This window comes from Musa acuminata, chromosome BXJ2-6 (assembly GCF_036884655.1).
Source record: "Musa acuminata AAA Group cultivar baxijiao chromosome BXJ2-6, Cavendish_Baxijiao_AAA, whole genome shotgun sequence".
Lineage (NCBI taxonomy): Eukaryota > Viridiplantae > Streptophyta > Magnoliopsida > Zingiberales > Musaceae > Musa > Musa acuminata.
Window position 1 is genome coordinate 39,989,326 of NC_088343.1, and position 16,990 is coordinate 40,006,315.

The following is a 16,990-nucleotide window of genomic DNA, read 5'->3' on the forward strand; positions in this document are numbered from 1 at the left end:
GCCCTTTCTCTTATTCTTTGATCATTCTTTTAGTTTTTCTTATGGAGACTAGGAAACTCTAGCTTTAAAATAGATTGAGGTAACAAAAACTTAATTCTCTCTTTTCTATACCTAGGGTTTTAGTTACCTTTGAGTAATCTAGACTTTGAATTTATTTTTAATTTTTAGATATATTTTGTATGAATATCTTATGATTCTAAGACCTCTGGTATGACTTTAACATGAGATTGATGTACAGAGTTATTATTGTTCTCATATGAGATATTCAGAATCTCTTATTTTTTGAGAAAATATTCTATTCGAGCTAAATTGACACCCTTACGAATATGATTAGACTTTGTCATTTTTATATTTTTTTAAAAAAATTCTTAAGCTTCTATGAGATTGAAATTGAGTTAATACCACATCTATACATCAATATACTAGGTTTATAAGTTCAAATACTTTTAACCCAATTTCAACATAATAGAATAATTATTGATAGTTAAATTAGGATAATAGTTTAGCGTCTAAATGATTCTATTCCAAGCTAATATTTGGTGTGAGTTTTATATGTCTTTTAGTTTTTCACAAAATTTTATAATAATTCAAGATCATTTGATTAGCTAGAATAGTGAAGTAAAAGTTATTCGCATAATTGTGTGATGATTTGATTGATAAAAAAAACTAGTTCATTTTATTATTGAGTGAATTATTGAAAAATTGATATTGGAATCTAGATGAATTTTTAGGTTAACTATAGTTTATTTTATAAGGGATTTTATCAAATTTTTTTATAAATTATTGCTATGAATGATTATAAATCAACAATTGAATAGGTAGAGTTTTCAATTAAGATGTCTCGTGACCTTATGCTTCCGATAGGTGTATCGCCTCCTAACATACTCGATCATCGAGGAACTTAATCTTTCATTGACATCTTCATTTTTTAGTTCAATCAAGTATAAGTTTAATTCATGATAAAATAATGATCGTATAAATTATCATATGTATAATGTATTTTGAAAAGCATATTTTGAATGATATAATTATCATGAGCTAAATATGAATATATATTTTTTGTAAGTATAAAAATATATAAATTATGATGAAAATATATAGTATGCATGCATATATGATGACGTGCAATGTGGAAATGCACGTATTTTCTATTATGTGCAATGTATATATATGTTATGACGTGCGGTATGAGAATGCATATATGTATTATGATGTGTTGTGTAAGAATACATGTATATATTATGACGTACGATGTGGGAGTGTATATATATATTACAATAACGTGTGGTGTGGGAATATATATATATGTTATGATATAAAATGTAGAAGTCCATGAATATATTATATTTTTTATATATGTATATATGTATTTTAAATTATTTCATCATAGAACTTTATCTCTTTATTTTAATATGTTATGTTATAAGGTTATGCTTACTAAAGTAATCATAAGATGAGAGATTTATCGTTAAATATCTTATACCTATGGTCTTAAAATATTGTATAATACATATTCACCTAAATAAAGATTTATATTTACTAAACAATTATTTCATATAGACCCTATTTTACAAGTAAGGATACTAATACCTATCCAAATGATTAGATAGGGAAGTGAACATATATAAGCACATGCCAATGCAAATATAAACGATGACCTATAGATATTTTATATATATAACTTTTAAACGCATTATATTTATATTTAGTTTTTGTTAGAGATTATAATTTTATACAAATGTCAAAAATATTATATATATATATATATATGTATTGAGTAAATTAGAGTTTTTAATTTTAAAATTATATATTTTCTATTATACTCTTACTGATAGAAATAATAAAATTTTCAAATATATCTTCCTAATTTTATTCATGTATGTAGAGTATAAATGAAACTAAAATTTATGAAATTAAAATTTTAATCATGTGTATAAAGTATAAATGAAATAACGTTATGCCCGTTCTCACTCTCAACCACGATCAAATTCCCCCACGAGTGTCAAGTATCCGCCGAAACAATAATAGACGTCCAAGCTGTGTCCAGAGCTGCAATTGTGATGACAACATCAAAAGCATAAATCAGACGAATAAACTGAGCTCAATGAAGCGTGAGACTGCCGCGTTTGGCGTTACCCACGAAAATAAATAGGGTGCGCTTAGAGGCAGAATGCTTTGGATCATATCACAGATGGCCATCTGCTTGTGAACAGCAACCAAACCATTATCAAACACAGATGATGACTAGGAATGCGTCCTCAACAGAACAAGCAGCACATTCTGAGATCGATCACTTCATTGAGGTCATCAAAAATGCATCAATCATATTCCCTGCCACTCACAAGATATAACCCGAAAAAAAACACAAGAACCGATGGCCACCTGAACTCCACATTAACCTGAGATCATGCGCGCATAAAAATTCATGTGTTTACATAGAAACCGAGTCAAACTAAACCATTGAAAAGGTAAAGAGACAACAACATATCATAGGGTCTCGGGCCCATGATAGAAATCTGACCGCTGAAAGGTCATATACGCAGTGATACTAGAGCTAATAGCAACAATCCCTCCTATAGTTTGCATCAGTGATGAGCATACATGGGAGCAGAATCATACTGGCCACCGTATCCATGTTGAGGAGAGACACTTTTGGTATAGCCAGGCTGACTACCATATCCAGATTGAGGTGCAACAGATTGATCATAATAGCCAGATGGGTTTGATGGCTGCTGGGCTGGAGCACCGTAACCTGCACCTGGAATGGCATTCCCATATGCTGCATCAGCAGAACCACCATGGTATCCATAATTCACATTACCTGAGGCAGGATCACCATAACCCTGCTGAGCTGATGCGTACTGCCCATAACCGGCAGGCTGTGAAGTTGACTGAGTGTACGCAGCCACTGGCTGTCCACCTTGGCCATAGCCAGGTGCAGCTGCTTGCCCACCATGCTGGGTGTAAGCTGCCGATGGCGGTTGGGCGTACCCATCCATAGCACCAGATGCTGGCCCATAAGTCTGGTTGTAGGATGGTGCTGGTTGAGAAGGTGGGTTGGAACCATATGGATATTGCTGAGTCAGAGTGCCAGGTCCATAGGATGATGGTGCTTGGCCCTGATAAGTTGAGTCCCCTGATTGACTTGCTCTTGGGGCTACACCATAAGATGGTGGCGCATCCTGAGGAGGGGGTGCACCATAGGATGGAGGCACCTCCTGAGGAGGCACACCATAAGTGGGTTTGATGTATGATTGTTGCTGACCGAAACCAGATTGGGGATCAGTTCCTTGGCCATAGACACCTGGCTGTGAACTCATTGTCTGCTGACCATAGAACTGCTGGCTTGGTGCTTGGCTATCATACCTGGGCTCGTGATATCCCTGACCATAGTTTTGTTGAGTGGGAGCAGGTTGTCCATAAGGAGTTGGATGCCCATAGTTTGGACCTTGTGACTGTCCATAATTCACAGGCGCTTGAGATGGGCCAGACATGGGATTATGCATTGCCGCTTGGCTTCCAGCACCTGGGCCACCTTGACCATAATAATCATATCCACCGGTTGAAGTGTTATGAACAGACCTCTGATCCCAACCTGTATTGCTAAAGCCGCCGCGTGGAGCGGGCTGCTGAGAGTAGCCACCATAAGACTGAGGATACTGCGTTGTCTGAGTTGGTGGGTACGTACCTCTTTGCTGGTGCTCATAGCCCATGGCTGGTTGTGTGGGAGCTGTTGCTCGGGCTCCCCAATGGGGCATGCCAGTAGACCCACGAGGACGATAGTTTTGTTGGCTGTAACCCGAGAGAGGTGATGGTCTAGGTGTCTGCCAATATCAATTTTTCAGTTAAAATAAATAAACAAATAGACCACAATCTCGACCAATGCTGATAACAAATTGCCAGATCACAAAGTCCCAACTAGCCAGAAACAACATATTAAGAAACTGTTCAAAGTACAAAAAGAAATCAACCACTTCACTATATCATTCTCAACAAGTGATGCGAAAAATCAAACACAATGTGAATCAATTTTAAAACAGAAATAAAAATAACACAGGTAACTTTGTTAAACAAATAGAACAAGTGTAGATATACTCGCAAAAGCAATACTACTTAACAAGAGATGGAAAATTGGAGATTCATGTAAATAAAATAACAGACAAGCTGAAACATTAAGCTGAAAAACATACATCATTTAATGCACAAATAAACTCCTAGCCAGAATAGGAAGATACAAGAATGTCAAGGATTTCAAATTCATATTAACGTCAAGAATTAGCAACGATATCCAAGTAATACATATGACAATATATATAAGCATGAAACAAGCATTGTAAAACAAAACCACAGATAGTCTTTAAACTCAGAACCTGATAGAAAAAAACTAAAACAAAATTATGGCTTAAATATTCAAGCAAAGCATACCATTGTAATTTTACAAGTCTATCCCAGTGACAGAGGAGTACTTACTGGTCCTTACTTTTGCACGATGCAGATGAGAATTAACAACAATCATTATAGCAAGCAAAACATAACTCCTAGTTCAAAGTTTATTCCAAAAGGTAATCATATTTGCACAGTGAAAAATATGCAAGAAATGTGCTGTCATCAAAAAATGGCATTAATAAGAATAAGACAGCAAACCAACAGACAGAAGAACCTAAAACCTTGATGGTTCAAGTGCATAATTAGAAGGCAAAATACTTAGCCCCAAAACAACTACTAAGGAATCATTCTCAATGAAATAAATGAAGTTAAACAACCTCATATGTAGACTTCTGCTGTCATTCCAGGCTAGTGAAATTTGAAATACCTGTTGGCAACTGGCCTACTTCCATCAAAACCTTTTATGAACAAGATTGCCAGAGGATAATTGCATACAAAAGCATAATTTCCTTCCACATGTTTACTCTATTTTGATTATAAGATCCCATGACATTCTTCTTGCACAACAAGAACTTTAAGAACGAGATGGAAAAGCAGGTATTTTGTTTACACCAGATGCTACCATCATTGCCATTTACAGCATATACAAGTCAATCACAACTGAGAATCTATGTGAAGGAATCAGCAAGTTACAACATTAACTATAGAAACAAGACTATAATACTTTACCACTAAAAAATTGAAAAGTTAGCTCCTGAACAAAATACATGGTGAAAGCCCTTTTTTTAATCTAAAGAACCAGCACTTAGATCCTATATCACCAATTCAACAAACATTGTGAGCATGACCCCCCATTAGCACTGCTTCATGATATATCAGAAGTTCAACATATATCAGACCCCTTGATAATCTCAACTGACATAGAACTCCTTGTAATGGAAAAACACTACCCATCAGATTTATCATCTACATGAGAAGATGATAAAAAAGAGACAACTGCTTGATTAATGCAAGAAACATTCAAGAAGCAGTAGCAAATTATACTGTGTTTAGGTGAAGCAAGAGAAGATTTGGCTAATGGAGAAAACTTTGTACATATATGTGTCGCATAAGTTTGATAATTCAGGTTGTCAGGGAGCAAGATACAGGTATTGTCATCATATGATAACACAGATTCATGAGCTTTTAGATTGATGGGTATATACATGATACTCTACAAACTGACAAACATGGATACCACTCAATCATGAGGCAGTAATGATTTTGTGCAAGATACGTATTATCTAATCGCATGGCACATGGCTGGAGCATCCAGGATACTAAATAACACCAATGCTATCATGGTACTTCTACAAAATAATTTGATCTTAAGTCTAAGCAGTCTTACCAACTATAAAAATTCTTCAATGGCAAAGGCTAAAGCCACATATCCCTCTTCTGTAGATGAGACTCATGAATGGAAGTTTTTTGCTACACCAAGAAACCATTGTTGACCTCAATTGGAAGGCATAGTGAAATCTGCATTATGAAAGCCAACCAATTCGAAATTGGCACCTTCAGCACAATTAAACCAGTGCAATTGGCAGCAAGCAGGTTTTACGTTCATCATGCAACTGTTAGACTTTTTTGACAAAAAAAGTCATTCTCAAAATGAGCAATTAGTGTATAGGTTCCAGACTCCACATTGGCAAGAACAAAAGGTTGGCCATTCTAAGCAGGTAGATGGATGTTGACATGGAATAGCATCTTTAATTTACTAAACTTAACCACTAAGGCAGAAATATTATCCTTCATACACGATACAAAGGATCTGCATAAATTCAGTCCTATCATCATATTATAAAAGACCTACAGAATCTCCAAAAGCATGTTACTGGTGGCAGTTAAAACAGGACAATTGTATTTACTTCAGTTAAAAACATCATCGCAACGAATGTTTTCTTTTCTACAGGCCAGCATGTTCACTAACAGGAGCCAATGTCACAATGGGACCTTGCTTTAGAACAATATGGTTTATAGAAATGGCATTGATAATATATAATAAATAATAATCAACAAAACATCTGAAGCAATCTTTATCTAACTCAAAACAATTAGAAACAAAGAAAAAATTGGAAGTGTATTATTACTTCGCAGGATCAAAGCTTCAACCTGGTAAAAAGAGAAATCTAACACCATCTAACAGGACATCCTATACAAATCAGAAACCTAAGTCGTGTGTCACAGTTGCCACTGAAACCATGATTGTGATAGTTGATATGTTGTCAATATAACACTCCAAAAGAAATGAACTTAATTGACCAAGAAATGTAGTACGTATAAAAATCTTATACATATGATGGAAAATCTGTAGAAAAATTATGTTCAATGTTGCAACAAAAAAAGTTTCTCTTCTCACAAGCCACTAGTATAGCACAAGTAGATTGCTGGTTTCAATACAGTGTGACTAAACAATTGTTTTCTTCTCAAGATAATGATTACCCTATTCAAGTGATCTAAGCTGGCAGATCAGATTTAACAACGCATCCAAAATCCCTCATTAAAATTTTTTGGTGAAAGGATACTTACAAGAAAACGCTCATTACTAAATTATTGTCTTCCAGAAGGCATGTGATCATGATAAGTTCAGTAACATAAAGTTTACCTTTATGTTTTAAGATGCAAAAAACAACACATGGATTCTCAAAAACTATGTATACAGCATCTGCCTCAAGAATGACTAACCAAAACAGAAGATAGCACCAGAAACAAAGGTAGTGATCCTGATTGGAAGTAGAAGCCAACACAACAAAATGTTTTTGGTACAGAAGTAAATTCCATTAAGATTAGCTTGATCCTGATTCCATATAAAATTGTTAATCATTTAATTTTAAAGTAGTAGTTTGTTTCTAAACTTTCAAAGTATATTCATCATCATTTTTTGGAACATCATTAATGATCTTTCCCTTCTTCATTATGATTCTTTTACTTCTACCCTTTCTCTGCATTCACCATAACATATTTCTTTCTGTTGTTTATGAACAGAAAAAAAAGCCAAAATATCAAAATCAGCTCACACCACTCTGTTTTAACCCATCAATAACAAAAAAACACTAAAATTCTCTTGAAGACTGAAAAGAAGCCAGCATATCAAAATCATCTCAGATCCACTCTGTTTTCAGCTGTTAATGACAAGAAACTTGATGTAAGTCTCTTAAAGATGAAAAGAAAATCTAAAGTATCAAAATCAGCTCAGACCCAGTGTTATCGCCCATCAACAACAAGAAATTTGTAATTTTCTTGCTGATCTCATGGATGCTTTATTTTTATATCATAGCATCAACATCCCCCTTATGCTGCATGAATTGGCATAAGATCTCGAAAAACAACCCATGATTCTGGAGGGAGACTGAGATCATGAGATCATTGATTAAATGGACTAAATCCTTACCGATTCACCATGTTGCTGGCAGACTGTCACAAACACAGGACAATAAGAGGATGACAAGAGAATAAATTGAAAAATCAGAACCAAGTTACCATAGTTTGGTATTCATGGGACCAGCAGCCAGCCTTGATGTTCCATGTACCAAAAGTTTGATAACTAAGATTAATTTTTGAAATAAAAAGTAAGATCAGTGGAGATAATGTGATAATTATGGTCATCATGATCAACCATCGAACATTCTGGTCCAGTCTGAGCCCAATCAAAAAACATAATCTTTGTAGTTCTATGACTAGAGTTCTAATTCTCTAGAAAGATCTTGTTATTCTTCTGAGTCCTCTTGAGGCTATTTAAGATTATTAAAACATTATCTTGAGTCCTGAAAAGGATTCAACTATCATCAAATCTATCAGTAAGTTACTGAATCTCATGTCAGTTGCCAAGGCAGAGTTCGTTGAGACAACTACCGAATAGTGTGTTACAATCTATGCAACATTTGGATGCAAATCGAGTTCAACATCAACATATGCATTGAGTCAGAGCAAACTAAAGTTTAGCCCACTTTCAGCATCATCTGGTTCAGCAGCAAGGCCAAGCAGCTCTTCCCAAAATCATTCAGAACATCAAAGTCTTGATTCCTAAAAAGCAAAGAATCAGCTCTTCCAAAGATGATGAGACGGTTCCAAATTACTCACCCTCTTTATGATGGCCGATCTGACTGTACTGTGAGTGTTAATCCCTCAAACACACACACCAAAAAAAAAAAGATTTTGAACAAGATAGTGATAATTGAAAATCCAGAAGTTTCTACTTAAAAGTTGCAACCATCAGAAGACTTCTGTTTAAAGAACATTGAATTTTAGCACAACAAAGTCATCGCAGTTAAAAAGGTTGCATATGACTGCTGTTTTCTCTGTATCCTTCTAATGAGGTTGAATGGACAACTTCTCCTCTAAACCTTGGACCTCCAGGTTTCACCTTCATTTCTAATCGTATTAGTAAGGTTGTCAAGCTCACTTTCCTACTTATGATTGTAAAACGGGTCATAAACTTAGGTTGTAATGGGATTGTAGAATCACAAGACCCTACGAAGTAGACAATCAATTTTAACCATAAATATACTGATAGAAATTTATGAATATTTTTTATAACTATATGAAGGCAACTTGGCCAACAAAGGTAGCAGCAGCAGAGAGGAACGTGAAGCTAGGGTTTGTTTCAGAGCCTCGCCTGGAGTATGAGCTCTTATCTTTTTCTTCTTTTTTGCCCCCTTTTAGTGAATCCTCGAGTTGACTCAATAAACTTGAATTAACTAATTTTACCGAGTCAACTCAAAGGTCAATCCAAGCTGAATGGAAATCCGCTTGGATGGATAAGGACCCAAGCTTGATCGCAAGATCATGTGATCATATAGTCCAGATTGCGATTTTAATCGCCTATTGGAGTTTCCACTTACCACTTTATTAACTAGTTAAAAAGATACCAGATGAAGGATTGTCAACACACACATTGATTCTATTCCATAGTCAATTACAAACAAAATTTTGCAACGAATTGCCAAGATGATATTGATGAAAAATAACCAGCTCACCAACATTTGATTCAGTTAGCATTAACTAAAAACTATGAATTCAAAATGATATAACCAATCAAGTGGAAACTAAAAGGCTGGCTAAGTAATCACAACACAAGAACTAATGGTACTTCACAACAGACCTGATTCATTACATCCTTGATCATTTCTTTGGCAGATTCAATTTGCCTTTTGTCTCCAGTTATTCGTACAGTTCTTTCCTTTGACGCATCACCCTCAGGAAGATGTTGCGGTATCAACTAACAACCGAAGTAGCAAATTCAGATGAAAGCCAGCAAACACTCATCAAGTGCATAGTGAAAAACCAGTACAGTTTTTATAAACCTCAAATTATGCTTAAATGAATGATCTCTACCTGTATGCGAGCACTGGATCTGGTCTGTAGGTTTTTTATAGTCTCACCACCCTTGCCTATGATTAGACCAACCTACGGAAGAGAAAACAGTATAAAAAAAGAGGTAACAGAAAACATATGTATTCATACAACACATACCTTTTCATTTGGTACTTTAATCTCAAATTGTTCTCCACCAGATTGTATAGTACCAAAGCCCCGAGCAACAAGTGATGGGGAACCTCCTGCATCAGCCTAAGAATGGAAAAAAATGTTGAAAACTGAAAAATCTGCTAAAATTTATCAATAGAACAAGAAATAACAAAAGAGAAGAAATGTGAAGTTTTAGGAGATAATAAACCTCAGCAATTACATCCTTTATCAGTTTCTCTGCCTTGTTAATGCTCTCCAGGGTTCCTATTAGTTCCACTGGTCTAATAGTGGCATGTGGATCAGCTTCAGCATCTCTTGTTATCTGAATTTTTGCCCCTGAGTTGAATTGCAGGTACCTTATTGTCTCCCCAGCTTTACCAATAAGAACACCGACCTGTACACGATGTCTCAAAGATCAACTTAGGAAATAGTAATTGTGTAATCAATAATACTAGAAATCCAAAAAGAGAATATAAGTGGATTGTCATTGTTTTGTCAAACACTGGTGATGGCAAATGCTTCCAAAGTCTATAAGTTCATCACCAAATTTCAGTTTCGGTATTGCAACTCCAAAGCAGATGAGCCTAGTTCATTAAATATCAAATGAAGATCTTATATATCTCTAATTGCCCAATATTATTAGTTGTTGATTGAAATAAAAAATAAACTTCTTGATTACTCCTTTACAAGACACTAAAAATAACCATCAACAGAAGCATCAATAAGACCTAACTAAATCATTATTAGCACATCAGCAAGAGAGTGAACATTATAAACACTTTCCTAGCCCAGCAAACATGAAGAAGCATATAAAGAACATCCAGTTAGATTTTGCTCAAGTGCAAATCAACTGAATGGCCAATCCTTTTTGCGAAGATGATTAGCCAACATCTAGTTAGTTAGATAGACTGCCTGAAAATAATCCAAGTAATGTAAAAACGTTCATCCAGAATGCTCCTCCTATGGGTTCAACCTTTAGATCAAGCTTCATCATACCGTAATATACTGCTCGGTATGGGTGGTACATACCAATCCGATAAAGGACCGGTACGGTTGGTATATCAGTACGCCCCATGTATCATATGTTGATACACTCGGTATGGCTTAGTATACCTTGGTATGTACCACACCGACAGCTGGTCAGTACACCAGTACAAACCGACAGGACAAACCATGCTTAAGATCTTTAGGGAGGATAATTTATTTTTTATAGTTTCACATGGCAGCATGTTCTCCTAGTAACGAAGCTGCACATTAGTTGGCAAAATGAGTCACATCAAGATGAATCAACTTCCACGTTAGTAGCAATGCTAAGCCAAACAATAGCATTTTACTTTATTTTTGCAGTCATTGTTCATCAGGAAAAAGAAAAAAACCTAAGCAACACACTATAGTTATGAACTGCTGTAACAATCAGAATCCCCTCATTTAAGCATACAGCAGACTGGCAAATCTAACATATAATAAGTGAAACTTTACCCAAACTATGCCACCCTGAATGTTTATCAGATCAGATGGACAGTTGGTTCACTGAGCTGGTGCACTAAAGGAGATTAATTTAACATCCCAAAATTTTGTTTCTTGAAGAAATTATTTGAGTGAAGAAAACTCTAATAATAACATATAATGTAGTTAAGAATATCAATAATACAGGGACAATAAGCTTTTGCAGATATAACTCATTAGAGACATTAAGTATAAGAAACACAAAGATATCACTGTAGTGTTTGCTATTCATGACTTAATAGGATAAAGTTCAAGTTTCTGTTAGAATAAAAATGATGAAAAATGAAATGATAAATGTCATGCAATACCTTATTGTTAGGAACTTCAATTTTACGGGATGTTGTGCCCAAATCTGCTGGAGGCACTATGGTGGTCTGGGAATCTTGACCAGAAGGAACCTTACCATTTCCCACTGCTTGAGTTTCTGATTCCTGTAACTCTTTGCCAGCATCAATGGCCACTGTGTACATTAAGAAACAAATTAAAATGTTATTAACTTGAATCATACTTTTTCTCCAAAACTATAGTTCATTCCAATAAACTGAAGCAATCAACTCAGAACTAGAATCACAAAAATGTAAAAAAGAAAGATTAAATATCCACAACCAAGCAGGCTATGATCTCATATAGGACAAAATTTTAAGTTATGACCAAGAATTACAATTTTGGTACTACACCCATGGTGGTTACTGGCCTAGTACAAGTCCAATACAAACCGGCATACCTACACATGCAATGCATATACGTACCATAGTAACAGAAGAAGGAAGAGGAGGAGAAGACGATGAGGCAGAGGTGGAGAAGAGGACTAAGAGAAGAAGATGAGGTGAGGAGGCAGCAGCAACAAAGGATTAGGATAGAGACAGCTGTGGCAGAGGAAGAGAGGAGCATGACTGAAAGGCCGAGGGTGGCGAAAAGTGTGCAGTCATGAAAGTGCCTGAGAGACAGAAAGCAAACCTTGTACCATATTTGTACTGACATAAATCGGGCAATGCAAGTCCCCAATAATGCCAGTATATACTGACTGATACAGAGCAAAATTGCATATTAGAACCACTTCATTGTTCATTAAAGAAGGATCACATAGCTGCCCTTGTCTAATCATCTATCTGCCTTAGGTATCCATTGGACAATAGATATACATATGCAATCATCCACTGCACACAAGTGATCAGACAAAGGCAGCTATATCATCCTTAGTGAATTCCCTTCACACAACCCTGAACATCCCATCAGTTACAGACAATATCCAGTCCGATTAGTTGTGCTAACAGTACGAGCTTTGAGCTAGCTACCGTTGAAGCAATAAATTAAAAATGTCACTAAATGGAAATGACCAAACTTTAAAGAATATTCTCGAACTTTCAGATGCTCAGAACACGGGCAACAAGATCCCGAGATCATCCTAACTCTTCCAAAGAAAAGGCCACCAACCACACAAATTCTTAAGATAAAATGTCAAGCACGAGTTCAAACAAATTCAATGGACAACGCCGATAACAAAGAAGATGCATGCGAAAAAATTCAATACCAGAACCATTAATTTCTCCATCAGGGTGCGGCTTCTGAGCATCGGTCTTCACATCAACGGCCTCAGTATCCTTAATCCTTGGCTCAGAGCTTTCAGCATTTTCCGATTTCACCTCCTCTGCACAATAGCCAGTGTCTCAGTGAGATTCGTTTCTAAAGAAAAAGAAGCAATCAAAATCGCAAACAAGCATAGAAACCCTAGGAATCCCAATCGAGAGCCAATTGAAACACCAAAGAAGAACGAAATCAGCACAGGGTTCGCCTAAAACAAGCGGTTACCAGACGCGGCGACCTCCCCATCCCCCGATCCGGGCTCGTCAACGACCGGTACCGGGGCCTCGGTAGACACCTCCTGCTTCTTGAGGGGTGCCTCTTCGTCCCCGTCGCGGGGCTCGAGATCCACGAGCTTCCGTTTGTGGTCTCCGGAGGCGGCTGTCGCGATCGTGGTCTCATCGGCAGAGAAAGGGGATTCGTCGTCCTTCGGTGCTTCCGTTGTCTCCAGTGCCTCTGCTTCGTCGTCTGTTGCTTCTGCAACCACTTGAGCGGCCTCCACCTCCATTTCGTGATCCGCCATTGGAGGGAGCTCCGACGAGTGGATCGATCGAGTTAACGAAGGAAAAGGGTAAAGCAACGTAGGATTAGGATTTGAGGAGGAAGAGCGAGGGCTCGAGATAGGGTTTTGGAATGGATCGAGGGAAGCCATGGAAGGAACGCCTCCACATTTATAGGTGTAGGGTTCGTTCGGGTCCATCAGATAGCCTCGGCCTTTTATCATACAATTAATGGGCTTTTACATAAGCCGTTGTTATGGCCCATATTCCTCCCACACGAAAAGTATTGCTGGTTGCTCAATCGATTGATTGATGAGTTTGAATGAGCTAATTAATGTAAACCCATTTATATTTTTTAATATGTCTTAAAAGATGAGAGTTTGAATGAATGCATAGTTGTATAATACTTTATTGCTCGATAAATAATAGATAAAATTTATATTTTATGTATGTATTGACATAAATATTGCTTGATAAAATTATATTTTAAAAGCTTATTGAATATGATAAATTTATCCTTCTAATATATTTAATATTTATTCAAAAATAAAAAAAAAATTAAATAAATAAATAAAATGAATGTATATAACCTTACAAAAAAATTTGTATGACCCGGATATATAATAAATAAATAATGTAATCATATAAATAAATATAAAATATTTTTAAAAATAAATAAATAAAATTCTATCTTGTAAAATATATGTGAGAGAAAGAGTCTACTTAGTATCAATCTTATGATTTTAGAGAATATTATAAGATATTTTTTAAAATTTTCATTAGCATCCTTCAAATATTAAAAATGATGCATTTGAACATTCGTAATGCATCCTTTATATCAAATATGATTTTGTAAAAATAAATAAAAATATAATGAGATTATCATTTTCTTCTTAAATCGCCCATTCTTTCTTTTCTTTTATCTTCATGTTTTCAACACAGACTGCAATGTCTCCTCTGACTGTAATGTCTTCGACTTCCCGAACTAAGCAAAGATCAATGGCTTCTTAAGTGTTTTCATGGCGTCATCCCAGTGGCTCCACATCCACTGCCGCACGAAGGCGGTGTGCGATCCATCGTTCTTCCCCGAGAGCCTGATGATGTAGGAGATCCATCTCAATCAATATCGGTTGTTATATATGTAAATTACACTTGATAGTTAGCTACGTTACCAGATGTCTGGGTATGCATGGATGGTCGCAAAGTCTATCTCGTCAATGAGATTGCTACTGATGAAGTCTGTTCCTACTTGGTAACCAGGATTATAGTGCTTCTCTCTCTGGCATGGAATCTCCATAGAAGCCCTCCATTCCTATCTCTAGCATGTATCTGTTGTCCAGGGACTTCCTATTACTCGTCATCTCTCGAACCCAAGCCTGTCCACATGTATTCGAAGGAATCATGCGAATAAGCCTGTCCGCATGTATCCTCGTGGATTGCAGACATAAAGAAAGAGAGTATGTATGACACTCACATGCACAGTTTTCCAGGACTAGTCTGCTTGACAACGAAGCTCGTTGATTAGTTCCCATGCCATGATCGTTGGGTCGTCTTTGTAGGCTACGTTGGTGATGCTGTTGATTCGTGTCAACACTCTTCGCAGTCAGTCGAAATAAACAGTCACAAAGAAAAAGATGAATAGAGCTCAGTCTATTATGCATGCAACGTCATCTGTACAAGAAGTGGAAGAGGGGTCGACGCAGGGACAAGAAAGGAACTCCATAGGTCATCTTTATGATGGAATAATGTTCATGACATGAGCTCATGTACAAGATAACTGTATACACTACGATCTTATGACATCATTTGCATGATAAATACCTGGATATGGTTCTTGTAGTATCCCTTAACTACTGGGTTGGTGTAGAAATCATCTTCTCCGTTTACAGCTACGCCTGCATTGCGCGCCCATTGCACGTTTTGAGCACTGCCTCCGAAGTCCTTGACATTGTTAACCAAGCTCAGGATCAAGCGAACACCACGCGTTTGAGCCTCCCAAATCACAAAATCAAGTCCCTGATCATATAACAGTGGTAAATATATCATGCTTTGATCAGTGGTTAGGTGCAAAACTAGGCTTAGATTTGAGCGGCTGCAGCCATTGCACTACCTGAAAGACTCGCTCATCGTACTTTCCCTGGGAGACCTGCAGTGGCTGGTCACCACCATCGCTGAATGCCCACGTCCGGCAGACAGTGAGACCCCCTGCCGCGGCCTCACGGAGCACCTCGGTGACCTTCGCCCGCTCGGCGGGCTCGGCCGCGACATGCATCATCCAGTAAGAGTTGAACCCGCTGAAGAGAAAGGGGGAACCTTCGAGGACGAACTGCGTGCCTTGCCTCACGACGAATGCAGCACTACCGGCGACAGCGACGGCCAAGCATGCGAAGGCGCCCAACAGGAAGCGGAGCGCACAGGCCAGGCTCGCCATCGCGTGGGACGACTGCGTCTGCTTGTGGTGAGCAAAGTGGAGTGGGGTGGGTATTTATAGGGATCGCAGTGTCCCTTTTGGGTTGTGCTGTAATACAATGCAACGAAGTCTGTCATCATGCGATCCAGACGAGATGTGATAAAAGAAGAGGAAGGGGGAGGTGAGGATGATAGAGAATGGTGGGCGGAAAAGGCGGGCAGTTCGTTGGAGGACGAAGGAAGGAGTTGGGGTGTGACGGTGGCAGTGGGGCCGCTTGTGACGTGGCGAGTGAGGGATAAAACGGTTTTAACTGATAGGGCTGTCGTGTATCAAAGAAGACTTGGATACATCATTTAAGCTAAAGTTATTCGGATCTAAGAGGACAATATCCTTGGATCAACTAGAGATTCTTTTTCAGATGACATTGAAAGATATGCATCTTAAATTCGATATGATATTATTTGATTTCAATTTTAACATAAAAGTTTTTTGTATAACTTAAAGAATATTATAGATTTTATACTTATAATAAGAAGAGAGGAGAATGGCTTAATTTAGTTTTTATATGTAAATCTTCCAAGGATTCATAATAATAAGGTATCAAATTTAATGATGTTACCAAAAGATATCATTCTTGATCTATGATAAATTTAAATTTTAATCCTATTTTTTTCCTAATAGTTTAATATTATAGTCCCGATAAACAATAATATTCTCCTCTATTCAAGGCACATCTCCCTCTCACATGCACAATATAGTGAGCACCTAGATTTACTACGTCAGGCCACTAAAAGTCTTAGTTATCACTATCATATCCATGAAATTTGTGACAAATAGAAAAAAAATTCATTGAATTAATGCTAGGATTAAAGTGGATTTTGAGTTGACTCAATGACAATTAAATAAAATAGGTTGTCGTGATTCAGATAAAATTGTTGAAGGCTAGCTAAGAGTAGGGTTCTCTCAAACAAAATTTTGAGAGAGTTTGAGTTGACCTAATGGATATTTTGACCCAAACTAAAATTTGACTATTCAATTTGTATTTTGACATATATTAAACACAATGCAATCCTATTTTTGTCGATCAAATCTAATTTTGGAC

General features: G+C 36.9%; 1 protein-coding gene and 1 pseudogene across 2 annotated transcripts; both read right to left on the minus strand.

Annotated features, from left to right (window-relative positions):
• Positions 1-2,375: 2,375 nt before the first annotated feature.
• Positions 2,376-13,629, minus strand: LOC135615577 (uncharacterized). 2 transcript variants are annotated; one of them, XM_065114271.1, is made up of 8 exons: positions 13,207-13,629; positions 12,935-13,045; positions 11,706-11,857; positions 10,100-10,285; positions 9,898-9,993; positions 9,760-9,831; positions 9,527-9,643; positions 2,376-3,824 (listed from the first exon to the last, which is right to left on the minus strand). In XM_065114271.1, the coding sequence occupies exons 1-8, from the start codon at positions 13,499-13,501 to the stop codon at positions 2,586-2,588; spliced, it is 2,268 nt and encodes a 755-aa protein (XP_064970343.1). In that variant the 5' UTR covers positions 13,502-13,629; the 3' UTR covers positions 2,376-2,585. The 2 variants fall into 2 exon arrangements, with proteins under 2 accessions (XP_064970343.1, XP_064970342.1); XM_065114270.1 differs by having other exon boundaries at positions 12,929-13,045.
• A 774-nt stretch (positions 13,630-14,403) lies between these two features.
• On the minus strand, positions 14,404-15,919 carry LOC103989840 (mannan endo-1,4-beta-mannosidase 5-like; annotated as a pseudogene).
• Positions 15,920-16,990: the final 1,071 nt, after the last annotated feature.